This window comes from Oncorhynchus clarkii, chromosome 28 (assembly GCF_045791955.1).
Source record: "Oncorhynchus clarkii lewisi isolate Uvic-CL-2024 chromosome 28, UVic_Ocla_1.0, whole genome shotgun sequence".
NCBI lineage: Eukaryota > Metazoa > Chordata > Actinopteri > Salmoniformes > Salmonidae > Oncorhynchus > Oncorhynchus clarkii.
This window is the reverse complement of record NC_092174.1, coordinates 20910357-20926097: the sequence shown is the minus strand read 5'-3', so window position 1 is coordinate 20926097 and position 15741 is coordinate 20910357. Positions and strand designations below refer to the sequence as shown.

At 41.8% G+C, this 15741-nt stretch overlaps 1 protein-coding gene across 3 annotated transcripts in view; it reads right to left on the bottom strand.

Annotated features, from left to right (window-relative positions):
- LOC139386940 (tenascin-R-like) overlaps window positions 1-15741 on the bottom strand; it is a 118670-nt gene that overhangs the window by 17837 nt on the left and 85092 nt on the right. For 2 of the 3 annotated variants that reach the window (XM_071132838.1, XM_071132841.1), the window contains exons 7-15: window positions 14914-15183; window positions 14264-14467; window positions 13020-13109; window positions 12435-12698; window positions 10650-10916; window positions 5848-5967; window positions 5062-5205; window positions 1937-2056; window positions 1051-1194 (exon numbers count right to left, since the gene is read on the bottom strand). In XM_071132838.1, coding sequence (XP_070988939.1) covers window positions 1051-1194; window positions 1937-2056; window positions 5062-5205; window positions 5848-5967; window positions 10650-10916; window positions 12435-12698; window positions 13020-13109; window positions 14264-14467; window positions 14914-15183 — 1623 coding nt within the window. The remainder of the gene's footprint in view (window positions 1-1050; window positions 1195-1936; window positions 2057-5061; window positions 5206-5847; window positions 5968-10649; window positions 10917-12434; window positions 12699-13019; window positions 13110-14263; window positions 14468-14913; window positions 15184-15741) is intronic. The other variant, XM_071132840.1, reaches the window with a different exon arrangement.

Here is a 15741-nt window from a genome sequence, read left to right as displayed (position 1 = left end):
AGCGGAGAATAACAGCATCGAAAATTAAATAACACCCAAATTAAAAATGTAAAAAGTCTCTGAAGTCTGGTGAACTTGGCTACTCCGTTCAGTGATTACGTGTCAACATCAGAGAACAAGGCTGGCCCTTGAGTAGCAAAACCAATGGCCTGTGACACTTTTAGACAAATTAATTTGTCGAAAAACAGTGTCTATAAATAAAGTTTTGCAAAGGGAACTGGTTGATTAAATAAATATAGTGGAATTGCCCCTCCCCATGGGGAGACTTTTACCGCAAGACAAAAAACGCCCCAAAAAGCTACTAGTTGTTCTTTTTTTCTGGACATTTGTTTGTGTACACTACACAGGCAGCAGTCCACTTGGCCTGAAAATGTTCATGTGGTTCCACTATAGTACAGCCTGGGCCTTGCTGCTCCCTTGGGGATATTAATGCCCTGCTGCTGACAGAATTGTTTTGTTCATGAAACACTGAAAATAAAGTTCAGGGCCCGGTTGCACAACACATCTTAAGTACATTTTCCCCTTATCTTTTCCCTTAAGAGAACATTATTCCTTAAGGTAAACCCTTAAGGGAAACACTTAAGATGTTTTATGCAACTGGGCCCAGAGCTCCAACTCTGCTAATCTACACCATCTTCCTCCCCTCCTCTTCTCCCTTCCCTAAAGTGGAGTAGGTATGATATGATTGGCTTGTGAAGGTTGTTAGCTAGCAGTACGGTGTCCATATTAGGACTGCCTCAGTCCTGGCAACTGAGATTTTTTTTTTATGTATGAGACTGAGGTTGTCCTAATATGAACACTGTATACCAGCATTAGAGACGTGGTCAGTCCGTGATCACACTGCAAGGGCCTCAATGAGAGGAGAAATGATTCCTGTTGCTAATTAGACACACTTTAACTAAGAGATGTGAGAGGCAACTCGTTAGTTGAATAGAAGTATGTTTCAAGGAGTTTTAAGTAGCTTGCCTTGCTCTCGGTAGTCTTTGTGGGCTAGTTCTGAATGGGTAGGTGGAACAGTAAGTAGCTAAGCAAGTAAAGTACGTGACATACGTGTTGCAAAGTTGGCGATGACCGTTCCACTGGTCAGGGGTCCCTTGGTAGCATAGAGGGCTACAGAGTAAGTGGTGCTAGGCAAGAGCTTAGTGAGCTGGTGCTCCTGTTTCCCACCCTCCACCAGGAAGGTGTCAGCTGTCACTTAAGGAGAAGGAGGTACACAAAGACTCACATTAGAATAGGAGACTACATGAGATTGTAAACAAACCTGGATTTTATGATTACATTAAACAATTTGAATATATAACAGTTGCCTAGGATATGCACAGTCAATGTCAGGGTTGGTAGATTGGGGTTATTATTGGTCAGGTTTAATTGCATGTTGCTGAAATCAATTTCACTTAAATTCACAATTTCTTATTTGCTTGCACGACTAAACTTTGTATAACCAATCTAGATAAATTGCCTGTTTAATGAATGGCTTACTATATCCTTAGAAATAGGTTCCGTGTTGATGATGAAAAGTAACAGGTTAACAAACCATTTCTGCCAAGATGCTATTGCCTAGATGAGTCTGGATTAGTAAATGAGAAATCACACTTAATGAACACACTAGAGTCAATAGAGCACATTGGCAAGAGGTTGCTGAAGAACCATAATTTGTGGCCATATTGATGAAAGCGGCATCGACTAACAGGTTGATGTCTGAGCTGATTTACAAGTAGCTGTCCTAGGCCGCAGCCCAAATGGCAGCCTATTCCAAATATAGTGCACTACTTTTGACCAGAGCTCTATGGGTAACAGGGTGCCATTTGGGACACAAAGCTAGACTTTCTCTCAGAGTCGACCTGGCAGGAGTCCACCTACAGACTCAGGGTGCTCCACACGCTCCACCCCTGTGGCGGAGATACATAGTTTGTGAGAAGAGAATAATTCTGCCTACTCTGGTTGCAGGTGAGGGTGAGCACGTAGTTGTCAACGCTGGACAGAGGAGGGTTCCACTGCAATAAAGCTCCTTGTGGGGTAATGTTGAGGGCTGTCAGTTCCATTGGCATGTCCATCGCTGCATCAAAGAGAGAAAGTGAGAGCGATAAAGCGAGAGATGAATACAAAAAAGTGGGTCAGAGGGGTTCACAGATTCCACCCCATCACTTTACTAAATTCCATTGACTGTATGTTCCAATTACAGACCACCATGTGGCCTATACTGTATACTTCTGCAGAGAAGTATATAGTCCACATGGTACTGCAAGAACCGTTCTTGAGAACACAGAAGAAAACAACTTGCATCCAAACATGAATAGTTCTAGACCACACCCTCATTAATGGGAAACAGCTAAGATCATATCTAGGAATCATAATCACACTGCCTCACATCTCGCACCATGGATAGAATGGGTTTAATTACACTCATTACTTTAAATATTTAATTGAATCCAATGAAAGCTGACAATTTTAAAAGAAATAACATGTGATTAGATTAGACTGAATAAGCCAAAACTACTTAATTAATCAATCAAAGTATGTAATAATCTATTCATCAATCTCTGTGTAGTTATGATATGGCTGATTATGTGCCCCAACCAGACCAAAACCTTACTTGAAGGGTATCCAAGGACTTCAGCACACATTTAATACCCCATTTATACCACATCCATAAGCAGAAGCCTATATAAGCATTGTATAAATTAAAGAATGTAGTGTAGCCTATGGGGTAAAAATGTGTTATGAAGTTCTTGGTACCCTTCAAGTAAAGTGTTACACATTGGCCTGACTGTTTGAATGCTGGTCAGCTACAGTATCAATACAATGCAGAAACATACACACAGAGTCTGCTGAGCCACAGTACGTCTCTGTCCCAGCCACAGCCATCAGCTGGACAGTTGACTCCAGTCCAGTGAATCGTGGACACTCATTACCTTTGGAATTGCAGCTAGTGCCTCGGAGCTTGACATCGGTCGCTACCCGGCAGGCAGGACTCTCCAGCGACTGCAGCAAACTTTCCCTTAGTGCGAAGGATCTTAACAAGTTGACTGTGTTCGTGCTTCTGGCCTGCAAGTGGGGCGCCGACCCAGTTCGGGGCAGAGCTTCACATCTGACAATCTGGATTTCAAGGCACTTTTATCAAATTCTCATCTCTCTCTCATATAGAAGGTGAGAACCCTCTGCGCCCCATTTGTCAGATAGAGCGCCTCTCTCCATAATATGTTTTATCTCGCTCTTGCTGAATCACACCACAGTGGAATGATATTCTTCGGGCTATGACCCTGTTTTAATGAGCCCTGCCATTTGTCCTATAATGCTCCTTCACACCACTTTGTGAAACATGGCCTGAGATTTATCATAGCGTCTGCGTTAGCAGAATTCTAGTGTTCCTCTGACAATACATTATTAGAAAAGTAAACTCTATAACTACGAAATGGTATTGTGTGCTTTTTTTCTAGTTTTTAATTACACTGTGATACTGTACACTCTTAGATTTTTTGGGGGGAAAAGGATCCTGCGGCTGTCCCCATAGGAAAGCCTTTTTGGTTCCCGGTAGAACTCTTTTGGCTTCCATGTAGAACACTCTGTTGAAAGGGTTCTACATGGAACCAAAAAGGGTTCTACCTGGAACTCAAAGAGGTTCTCCAAAAGGGTTCTCATATGGGAACAGTCAAAGAACCCTTTTGGCTCCATATAGCACCTTTTTGTAGTGAAAATTTAGATAGTTTTCTTTTTTCTGTGTATTTGGGGTGTTATGTAGCAGCAAATATGTATTTACTAAGCATTTGTATTCTATTCAAGTGTAAAAAACAACAACAATACAAATACATTAGATTTGGGTATGTCATTTTAGGCTAAAATTGAAAAAAAAGGGTCTGATCCTTAAATTAATTTAATGATGCCACTCTGGCATTTTATTTCTCCAGGCTATCCTCTGGCGCTATTACAGTAGCAGCACCACAAGCCCTGCGTCATTATAAGAAGAGTTGGCAAATGCAGAGCACTTTTTTCCGCTTTAAAAGTGGAGAGCAGCACAAGCAGAGACACATGAATTGTGCTCTTTCTACCTCTCACTCTATCCATCTCTCTCTGTCTCTCGCTCTCTGTCTGTCTCTCTCTTCTGTCTCTCTTCTCTAGTTATGAGCCTGCTGATTTTGGAGCAGAAATCTCTAACTGGCTCATCAGTATGCGGTGGTGCACTTCAGGATCAGCTGGATGATTATGCATGCAGTGGAGAGCTGGTTAAGCCCAGGTTAGTGGAGTTCACTTCACACACAGAGGAGCTGCTGCAGCCTACACACCTCTCTCTGGTGGTTCACTATCAGTGAAATATATCTCACATCTCACACAGATCAATGCTGAGAGGTCTATCTGACTGACTGACTGGCTGATATACTGAGGAAATGCAGAGACAGATAGGAGGAGAGGCTACCAATTATAAGGTCAAGGGGGTAACAGTAACATTCACTGCGCCAGCAATGAGAGGCATGTAGCCAGACATTATTCTACTGTCTGTATGTCTGTGTTGGAACACAATTTCTCAGTGTGCAGCTGGCGATGTGAGCGCTCCACAGAGTTGGTACTAGGAATAAAATTCACTGAAAAGACAGAACATTCCATTTATCTGTGAAATAGGCAATGTCTGACTCCAGAACATTTTGTTCCCCCATCTCAGACCCCTAGGCGCAGACATATAATAACAAGGCTAGCTTTCATTTTTGTATACAAGCTAAATTATTGAACAAAACAGAATTGCATTAGTTGTTCTGTAGAATTGTGCAGGATGTGGAGACAAAGATTCCATAAATACAATGTGTACACAATGTGTGCATTGACTTTTGGAGCAAAAACATTTGACAAATTGTTCAGTCCCTTTACATAGTCACTTTCTATAGTGGCATTGTGGCTGAGATAGTAAGGGGTACCAAAACATTTGGTGTAGTATATGGAATAATATGTGGAGTGGAATGTGGATACAACAATTATATAATACAATGTACATTTGGACCAGTAAAAATGTACAGGGGAAGAGTGGCATTGTGACTGAGATCGAAGTTTGCTCCTTATGGGGACCATACTGACCTGTGAAGACACTGGTGGTGATGGACTTGCTTTCCTGGCTTCCCCTCACGGCGTTCAGGTTGATCTCATACTCTGTTGCCGGGTGGAGGCTGGACAGGGTGTAGTTGGTCACGTCGTTGTCAATCACGATGCTGTCCACTCGCCCTGAGGAAAATGAAATAAAAAGTATTTTAATCTCATTTCGCACTGTTACTGCTGTCATGCTATCTTTCCTCCACGAGACCATGGAATAACAGTGTGGTATTTTATTTAAAGGCCAAGTGCAGTCAAATTTCACATTTTCAACTGAGGAAACTAACACTGTAAAGGGGTGGAAAAAGTGATCTGTTTTATTTCCCAACAGTTGCTGGTTGAAAATACAATCTACACAGGACCTTCTAATCAGCAAGTTTTGCACGATGGAGTTTTGGCTTGCCTGGTGTGCGATAGACCAATAACAAAGCAAGTTCCAAACCTTTCTGCCAATAATAACTCATTTTCAGGTTACATATACCTCCCATTAAGCCCCTCCGCTCTGGTGGATTGATCCACACTGTGTTTAAAGCACCTCTTTGGCGCCCTTCCCCTCCCCGCACAGACCCCTCCCAGACAGTCTTGACAAACATTTTGCTTGAGAAATTGTTTTTTTTGTTGCTAAAAAAGCTATTTTTATTTCTTGTTGACCATTGAATGGAAAACTAATCCAGTAAGTTATTTAATTGTTACCCAGAATGATTTTATATTAGCATCAAAATGGCTGCATTGGGACTTTAAGTAACTTTTCAAATAAAACATGTCTTAGCCTACCTCTTGCTGATTGGTAGGACATCTTGTAATAGTCAAAGGGGGCAAAGGGTCTCAACCATGATATGATGACAGAGTCTTCAGTGACATATGACACAGTCATCTCTTTGGGTGGGTCCATTCCTATGACAGAGAATAAATAGTACATGTTATACTTGTTGAAATTGGGCCAAATTGAATAACTCTCTCTCAATTGAGAGAACACTTTTGGAGATTATGGTGAAATTACAGTCCACCTGACACAAGACTGAATCCAAACATTACAATGTTGCTTTTACTGTATGTGCATTTTACATTTCCTGTACTTTTCACAGCATTTCTTAGTAACGAAATCTGAAAATACTCTGGATACATTCAGTAACATAATATGAAGATACTTTACATCTTGCAGAAGGTGCAAGATACAAAAAAACGATTACAAGGGTTTGAGTGAGAGGTCTAACTGGTGCCTTCAAGTGGCCACACACCTCTCCAAACTGTACACAGTTCCTAAGTAATTTCAATGCTCTTTTATGACTAAAGTAAAGAGCTTTCAGCTATACTTTTTATTTTTATTTTTTAAACTCTCATAGCTTTGCCATTGAGGAACTGAAACAAGCACACTTGTATTTTTTTGGTTTGGAACACAGCCCTGCATCCCCACCATTACACAATTACTGTTGTTGTTTACTCCAAAAATCCAAAAACGTTCCATTAAATCGCAATCTGGGTCAGGTGGACATCATTTCAAAGCTTCTTCTATTGACAACGTGGCTAGCTACATTTTAAAATACAATTGTACAGTGTTAGGCTTTCAAAAGGCACTTCAAACAAAGAAATTGTAATTTTGGTGGGCGTAGAATGGAGTCATGAGCACATTCAAGTACGTTTTCCGTGGCAAATTTTGATCACAATATGACAAACATAGGCTCATTCTGTTCAGGACAACACAGGGTATAACGCATGTCATCCTTGCAACTATGGATCAAACATAGTTGTCATATGGAAATGTTAAGTGCACATTTGGAGTCGTGTGTTTTTGTGGTATGACATCAAAGTGGTTCTTATTATGATGCTCAACATCTCATCTTTCAGAACACATCGACTCCTCTCAATTTACAACATTTCCCTCCTCAGACAACAACAAATGTGCAAAAGTAGCCCAATTAGTGGGATGGGGGCATCTTCTTGTCGCATGCTGGGCTCAAGTTTATAACAGCTGTCAGTCAAAACCGATAAAGCGATGTGAAGAGGAGAAACTGAGCTCTTACAGTAAAGCCACTGCTTTCCAATTTAGGTGCTTATCAATGATCAAATCAGTCACTTTCAACCTGAATTCGGGAAGACGGACTGTGAGTGGAACGGGCTATTAAGACACACACTATACACTCATACAAGACACTCTTGACATTTAACTTAACCTTCTTACGAAGCTGTGTGTTCAATATATTTCAGCACTTTGAAGTCTATGCTTTCCATATATGAAAGGAAAGGGTTTCAAGGGAATACTGCCACTACCTCTCTCTCCAACCAAGGTGGCTGAATTGAGGAGAAAACTGAAGAAGGAATTCGGCAACTTTTGGAGGGCAGTGGAAGTTAAATGAAGCGTATATACAGACACTTCTTTATTGATAAAACCAACACATTTTCCTGTCATAGTGTAAGAAGCACTGTGTTTTTCCTGCACATTAGGTACATTATAAAATATGTAGGTAAATTGCATGCTGTGCTGGCCAGAGCCAGGAGAACAGCGATGGGATATTTGCATTGTGATCAAGTGCTGTTGCCCATACGGGATTAGTTCATGATTTGTTTCTGTCCCCAGGGCCATTACTGCTGCGGCAGCAAAGGTTACCAGAGACCATGTGAGCAAACAGATAACCTCTACAAGTCTAAGCCCTTGGGGAATGGGGGGTACTAGCCAGTTAAATCTAACTAAATGTAATTTAAAATGTAATCTATGTAACCACCAAAAGTAATTATTTATCATGAGAGGGCCATAAACAATAACTAGTCATGTTGCACACTCACCTTTCTGGAAAACATTGTTATAAATTGTTTAGGTGTAGTCACTTTTGAGGACACAAGCTCAAGTACACAGTACAAATATGATACAAGATTCAATAAAACTGTAGGCTTGAAATTACCTTTATGCTTTCTAAATATAGTATAATCAAATTATAAAATGACTATAAGATTTCACCTTCCTTATCACTGTAAAATGCATAGTTGTGTGTTTTGTGAGAGAAAAATCGTTATAAATCGGTTATAAATCGATCTCTGTATGTGCTACAGTGAATTTATTTGATAAAATATTGAATTTGGCCTTTACTTACTATGGCCCTTAGAAACACTTTGAATAACACATTCATAAATGGAAAAAAGACAGTCAAAAAATAAATAATAAGGAATAAGGTTTTGAAGTGTATGTCCTATATCTAGGAGATATACAGTAAGAAAGCTCAGGAAATGTTTTGTTTTTTGGACACATTTAACCCCTCATTTTTGTTGACACAACACTACCTCCATTTGTTTGTACGTGTTACCTTCAGACGAGTCCCATGACACTTGTGGGGGTCGTAAAGCACAACAGAGAACACCATCATGTTCCTGAGAGTCTCCCTCTTTCCATTTGGATACTACAGACATTTTAGTGAGAAGACCAATATTCGCAATGTCTTATGGTCTGACAAACACTGCTGTAGCTCGGCCAACATATGCAGATGTGGTGGATTGAGAAGCGGCCCAGGCAAAAACCTGATATCTCTAACTTAAACTGACGGATTTTGATGGGGATTTTTTTATTATGTTACTTAGATTGATGCTCAAGTGCGAACGGGTGCGTCAATAGAATCTTAATTAAAGAGACTTATAAGGTCGGCATGCATTATGGAAGGGAGGGATAGAGGGATTGGTTCTCTCTACTGTTGTGGACTGAACACAGAATTGTTTTTGATAAACCAACACCCCCACCCTCCCATTTCCATTACAATAACGAATATTATTCACCAACATTGAGGACAATTCGTAAGTTAGGCTTCAGCTTCATTTAAATTTTGCAAGTATAAAACAGTGGCGAATGCCTATATTTTATTTATTTCCCAATCAGCAATGGAGGCTGCTGTAATAGCTCTGAATTTAAACTAAATATTCATGTGACATAATGTGGGCAAACTGAAGACAGAATGCAGCAATGAGATGTGCTTCTATAGTACAAGTCTAACCTGCATTCACCTGGGTCTGTGTCCCAAATGGCACCCTATCCCCTATATAGCACACTACTTTTGAACAGAGTTCTATGAGCCTTGGTCAAAAGTAGTGCACTCAATAGGGAATAGGGTACCGTTTTGGATGCATCCTATGTGTTGCACTACAACATATGGTACAGTAAACATGTTGTCATCCCTTTATTCAGACTTAGCATAAGAAGTGCCACTTGAAAACATAAAGAAATATGTCAACCTTCAAAGACAGCCAGGCACCACAGCATGCCCACCAACCCTGTGGTTCATTTGCATATAATAACGTGGCTTGATAACAACAAGCTGAAAATAGCAACGCAATAACAAGAGCAGTAATCAGACGGCAGTATGCAGGTGGCTCCATAGTGTTTATAGAGTTGTCCGGTCCTCCTCAGACAATACACATTTCCTTTTACTTGGCAGCTGCGACTGTGAGTAACAGCCTGCTGATGCGACAGCTGAATATTCCCGACACCTCCACGTTCAAGCAGGGGTAATTAAGAGAGGATTAGACACAGAAGCATTAATAAAGAAATGAAAGGTGGTTCTGTGTTTCATCAGTAGTGCAGCTGGGAGTGTAATAATCTTAATGAGCAAGAGACATGCCATAAAAGTGTCTGGGTGGTGTTCTCTTCTGGAGCTAGACGACTTGCTGACAAACAGAACAAACCACAACAAACTCCAAGCACGTACAGCATGCACAATGGGACGTGTGTCGGCTGATGTAAAAAGGGCTTTATAAATACATTTGATTTGATTGATTGATATCCTAAGTACGAGAAGTTTGTACAGGAAAGTCTAAGTATGGGAAAATGCTGTCCTTCGTTAGCAACTGTCTTGTGTCAGCAAACCGTCAGCCCAAATCAGACATCAATGCACCCTGTGGTGAGTGTGGTCAATCAATGTATACGACGTTGCAGCAGTTTTGCATTAGTCAGTAGTTTAGTGTTGTTGTTGTCCCTGAATGAACCATATTGAACCATGTGAACCTTCAGTATAGTTCTGGGTTGTATGCAATAGGGCACACCGTAGCAAAACCTTTTTGTCATTGGACAAGTTTAGGTAGTCTCTCCCTGTCTCAGTCTGTTTTTGTCCATTTGGTGACTAATGAATACAACCCTATTTCCCTTTTTATTTTATTTTATTTCACCTTTATTTAACCAGGTAGGATAGTTGAGAACAAGTTCTCATTTAGAACTGCAACCTGGCCAAGATAAAGCAAAGCAGTTCGACACATACAACAACACAGAGTTACACATGGAATAAACAAACATACAGTCAATATAGGCAAATGAGGGAAGATAAGGGAGGTAAGGCAATAAAATAGGCCATAGTGGCGAGGTAATTACGATATAGCAATTAAACACTGGAGTGATAGACGTGCGGAAGATGAATGTGCAAGTAGAGATACTGGGGTGCAAAGGAGCAAAATAAGGAGGTAGTTGGATGGGCTATTTACAGATGGGCTATTTACAGATTGGCTATGTACAGGTGCAATGAACTGTGAGCTGCTCTGACAGCTGGCGCTTGAAGTTAGTGAGGGAGATAAGAGTCTCCCTTGCAGAGATACAATAAGTAGCCTACCTGTGGTGAGTGTGGCTGTGACAGCTTCAGACGTCACCTCTCCCTGTATGGTGATAAGGCTGACTGTGTACTGTGTGGAGGGCAGGAGACCCTCCACAGAGGACCGGGTCTTGGATCCATCCAGGGTGACCTTGGAGGTGTCAGTGCCGTCCTCAGAGCTGTAGCTGAGGATGTAGAGGTCTGCGGGTGGGGCCGGGGCGCTCCATGCCACCATCACAGAGTCCCACGTGATGTCAGACAAGTAGAGAGCAATGACAGGGCTGAAGCCTGAAAGTCAAAGGTCAAAGACACCAGCTGCATGGTCATAAAGGGCTGTATTTCATTTGAATTTATTTGATCTGATCATCTGCTGTCAATATGGCTGGTGGTGCTGGGGTTCTGAGGCAGGCAGGCAAAGGACAATCAGTCAGTCAGTGGATGGCTGGTGATTAAGAAGCAGGGGACAGTCAGTCAGTCAGTGGATGGCTGGTGATTAAGAAGCAGGGGACAGTCAGTCAGTCAGTGGATGGCTGGTGATTAAGAAGCAGGGGACAGTCAGTCAGTCAGTGGATGGCTGGTGATTAAGAAGCAGGGGACAGTCAGTCAGTGGATGGCTGGTGATTAAGAAGCAGGGGACAGTCAGTCAGTCAGTGGATGGCTGGTGATTAAGAAGCAGGGGACAGTCAGTCAGTCAGTGGATAGCTGGTGATTAAGAAGCAGGGGACAGTCAGTCAGTCAGTGGATGGCTGGTGATTAAGAAGCAGGGGACAGTCAGTCAGTGGATGGCTGGTGATTAAGAAGCAGGGGACAGTCAGTCAGTCAGTGGATGGCATGTCTGGTCAATAATGGACAGATCTCTCTGGAGGCTCTCTCCCTCTCAGTGAGACGTGATGTGGATGTGAAGAGCTGAAGATGACAGACACACAGAGTAGGAGACCAGTGACAATGGAATGATGATGAACACAAAGGGAAAGAAGGATGTCAATGTTTACAGTAGAGATGGGATGAAAACACGTCCGTCAACGAGGCTTGGCTGTTTTTGAAAGATTCACCAATAAAAGACACTGAAAGACGTGTGTTGTCAAAACAAGAAGCAATGGAAAGATGAAGACTACCAAGACAGCTTGCTGCCTGATGTAGACAGATGTACAGGAGTGTGAAGAAAAGAGGGGCAGGAAAGATAAATGGAGTAAAGAAAAAAAGCAATAAATAATATATTTTCTCTGCTGGATAGATGAATGGATGAAGGATGGTGATGTGATTAGCAAGCACATGTAATGAGCACGTTAGCTAACTGTGAATTATTTACATTAATTGTTACATCAAAGATTGACACTGCCTAATAGCTTGATTTGTATTCACCTTCGCAACAGTAGTTCCACATTGCATGCAAAGCAAGCCTATTCTCTAGTACAGCAGTCATTGCTACACTTCAGCTCATAATTGCCTGTTCGGGTATAGTGATGTGGGAGCTTCACTGAATAAGCTGACCTTTAACCAGTGTATTTGAAAATAAATAGTTATTCATAGACTACATATTTTATTAATCTAATAATACAATATATTTTCAGGTTCCTGGAACTGGTACATGTGCAGATACAGTACAGGTTGTGTCCTAAATGGAATAGCTAAATGGACCAGAGACCAAAATAATCCATAGAAGGGGTATATAACCTATGACCTGTTAACTCATGGTGTAAACGCTGTTTATATGGTTAGACTACTTCTAGCTCTGCTATTAATAATAGTACAATGTGACGTCAGTTATGTCACTTACTTGGCCCTTGTACAATACAGTTACTGTACCTGTGAAGGCATCGATGGTGGCTGCAGTGCTCTGCTGCCTGCCTCTCTGGGCAGCTACAGTGATGGTGTATTCTGTGCCTGGCTCCAGGTCATCGAGAGTGGTGGTGGTCACGTCCTTGGGGACAGTCACCTCCATGGTCAGTCCAGATGAGGAGGTGTAGGTGACCATGTAGTGGTCGATAGGCCCCTGGACCACCCCCCACAGCAGGGTGATGGTGTTGTCTGTGGACGCTGTCACAGTCAGGTCCATGGGGACATCTAGACCTGAAACACACAGTAAAGAGTAGTTCAAGTATAATCAACCGAAGTTGTTAGGAATTTGATTTAGTGCAGCTAATAAAATAAAGAGACAAAAATACACATTCTGTAACTAGACTCATTTGCATAGCCTATAAATAAATGCATGTACAGTAAATGGTATTTTGACGCTGTTTTTTCATGCTTCATTGAAATTCAAACAAACAAAACACGTAGGGTACAAAAGAGAACAGGGTGGTGAATTTCTGTTTACTGATACTGGTAGTTGTGATTTTCTGTGTCAGATCACTGATTTGCACAGATGAGCCAGGCGATTAACTCACTTACCAGTTCTGGCGTTCATTGTGGCAGGAGAACTCCGGTTGCTGCCAAGCATGGCCGAAATACCAATGCCATACTCTGTACCTGGCAACAAGTCTGTGGGTAGAGAGGGACGAAGAGAGAGGGAGAGAAAGGGAGGAAGAGAGAGGGAGAGAGAGCGAGGGAGAAAGAGAGTGTGTATGAGAATATGACAGATGGACGATGAGAGACACAAGACACCGAGCCAACTATTGATTTTAATTAGTATGTGAATAGAAAACGATTAAACATTAGCTGGTGATGTGAATGAATCTCTCCATGCAATACCCTGGCGGACAATACAGTATGATGATATTAAAGAGAAAGGATTAGCAAGCAGATGGAGCCTTACAGACCTGCCTATTAAAAACTGCGTTAAAAATGGAGGGCTTGCCAAATACCCTGTTCATCAATACGTTTTCTTAAGATTTGTGTTAACCTTTTTTCAACTGCATAATTAATCAGTAAAGTAAAAACTGCTATTACATCAGTGAGCTTATAAGGTTACAGAAATGGAGAGAGGAAAGCATTGATAGCTGTCATCCCACAGACAATGCGTTCCCTTATTCTGATATCCCCTTTACATAAGACAGACATCTGAAAACTCATGTCTGGAAACCTATCAGTACTTTGATAAAAAATGTAATAAAAATCCACGACATTAGAATCTCGCTCAGTTATTCAACAGACGTCCTCATCATATCACACTAAAGCATGAACGTTATCTTATATATATATTTTTTACCCCCTTTTTCGTAATATCCAATTGGTAGTTATGATCTTGTCTTATCGCTGCAACTCCCCAAGGACTCGGGAAATATTAGGTTGAGAGTCATGCATCCTCCGAAACATGACCGGCCAAGCCATGTTGCTTCTTAACACACTGCTCGCTTAATCTGGAAGCCAGCTGCACCAACGTGTCAAAGGAAACACCATCCAACTCCCAAGCGTTGTCAGCTTGCAGGCACCCAGCCCGCCACAAGGGGTCGCTAGAGCACAATGAGTCAAGGAAATGGCCCACGGACTAACCCTCCCCTAACCCAGACAACTCTGGGCCAATTATGTGCCGCCCCATGGGGCTCTCGGTCATGACCGGTTGTGACACAGCTTGGGATTGAACCCGAGGCTGTAGTCGTGCCTCAGCACTTAGACCACTCTGCAACTTCGGAGGCCCCACATTATATTATTTGTCCTAAAAACAGAGGTGTAACATGAACTAAAGTTATCCCCACCAGTGAGTGTGGTTCTGCTGGTGGGTCCATCGTTGCGTGGAACGATGACCTTATCATACCGGTCCCCTGCCAGGGTGCTGTAGACCACCTGGTACCCCTCTACTTCCACCTCGCTGTTGTCCCATTCTAGCTCCAGGGTGGTGGAGGCCTTGGACAGCACCTGCAGGTTCTTGGGTGCGTCGATCTCTGAGAGGAACAACAGAACTGACAATGTTGGGGCCACTGAGACCAATCATCAGAAGTTGGACATGGTTTCCACATGCAGTTTCATCAGTCAGTCAGATAGTAAAACATGATAATATGACCATAGAAAAAAATAATTAAAAAATAATTCTAGATAATAATAGATTTTAAAATATTACATTCAAAGCTACACTTATTTAGATGGCTATGACTGGTATTGTTTCTGCCATGAATACATATTTAAAAAGCATGCCAGCTGGCCTACATGTTTGGCATTCTTTAATGTATTTGTAATGGAAGACATTGTGAAAATGTAAAGAGCTTAACAAATAGTACAGTATATTTGAAGAATGTAGAGTTATGTATAAAGTGCTGTTTGTGTTCACATGAAATACACTTAATCCATCAAACATGGCATGCACAATGAGCAGCTGTTGTATGGTCCAGCTGTTTTTGACAATCCTCACCGGTACTGAATTCTGTGGAGATGGTTCCACTCTCATTGCCCTTGCGAACACCACTGATGGACACCTCGTAACGCGAGCCTGGTCTCAGCACCTGCAGGGAGTACTGGCTGAGGGTGGGCTGCAGACGGAAGGTGGTCTTAGGCCCGCCCCCCCCCACCAGGCCATAACGCAGTACTATCTGGTCGATCTTAGCCTTGGGATTGGTCCACTCCACGAAGGCCACTGTGTCCGAGACGTCACGCACTATCAGCTGAGTCGGCCCATCAATCACTGTAAGGGATAGCATAGATAAATATGGAGACAGGGCTCATGATCAAGAGATCCATATGGGTAGTTAGCATACAGTACCAGTCAGAAGTTTGGACACCTAATCATTTCAGGGTTTTTCTTTATTTTTACTATTTTCTACATTGTATAATAATAGTGAAGACATGAACACTTCGGATTAACACATGGAATAATGTAGAAAACCAAAAAGTATTAAACAAATCAAAATATATTTTATATTTGAGATTCTTCAAAGTAGCCACCATTTGCCTTGATGACAGCATTGCACACTCTTGGCATTCTCTCAACCAGCTTCATGAGGTAGTCACCTGGAATGCATTTCAATTAACAGGTATGCCTTGTTAAACGTTAATTTGTGATTTCTCTTTCCTTCTTAATGTGTTTGAGCCAATCAGTTGTATCATGACAAGGTAGGGGTGGTATACAGAAGATAGCACTATTTGGTAAAAGACCAGGTCCATATTATGGCAACAACAGCTCAAATAAGCAAAGAGAAACGACAGTCCATCATTACATTAAGACATGAAGATCAGTCAATAC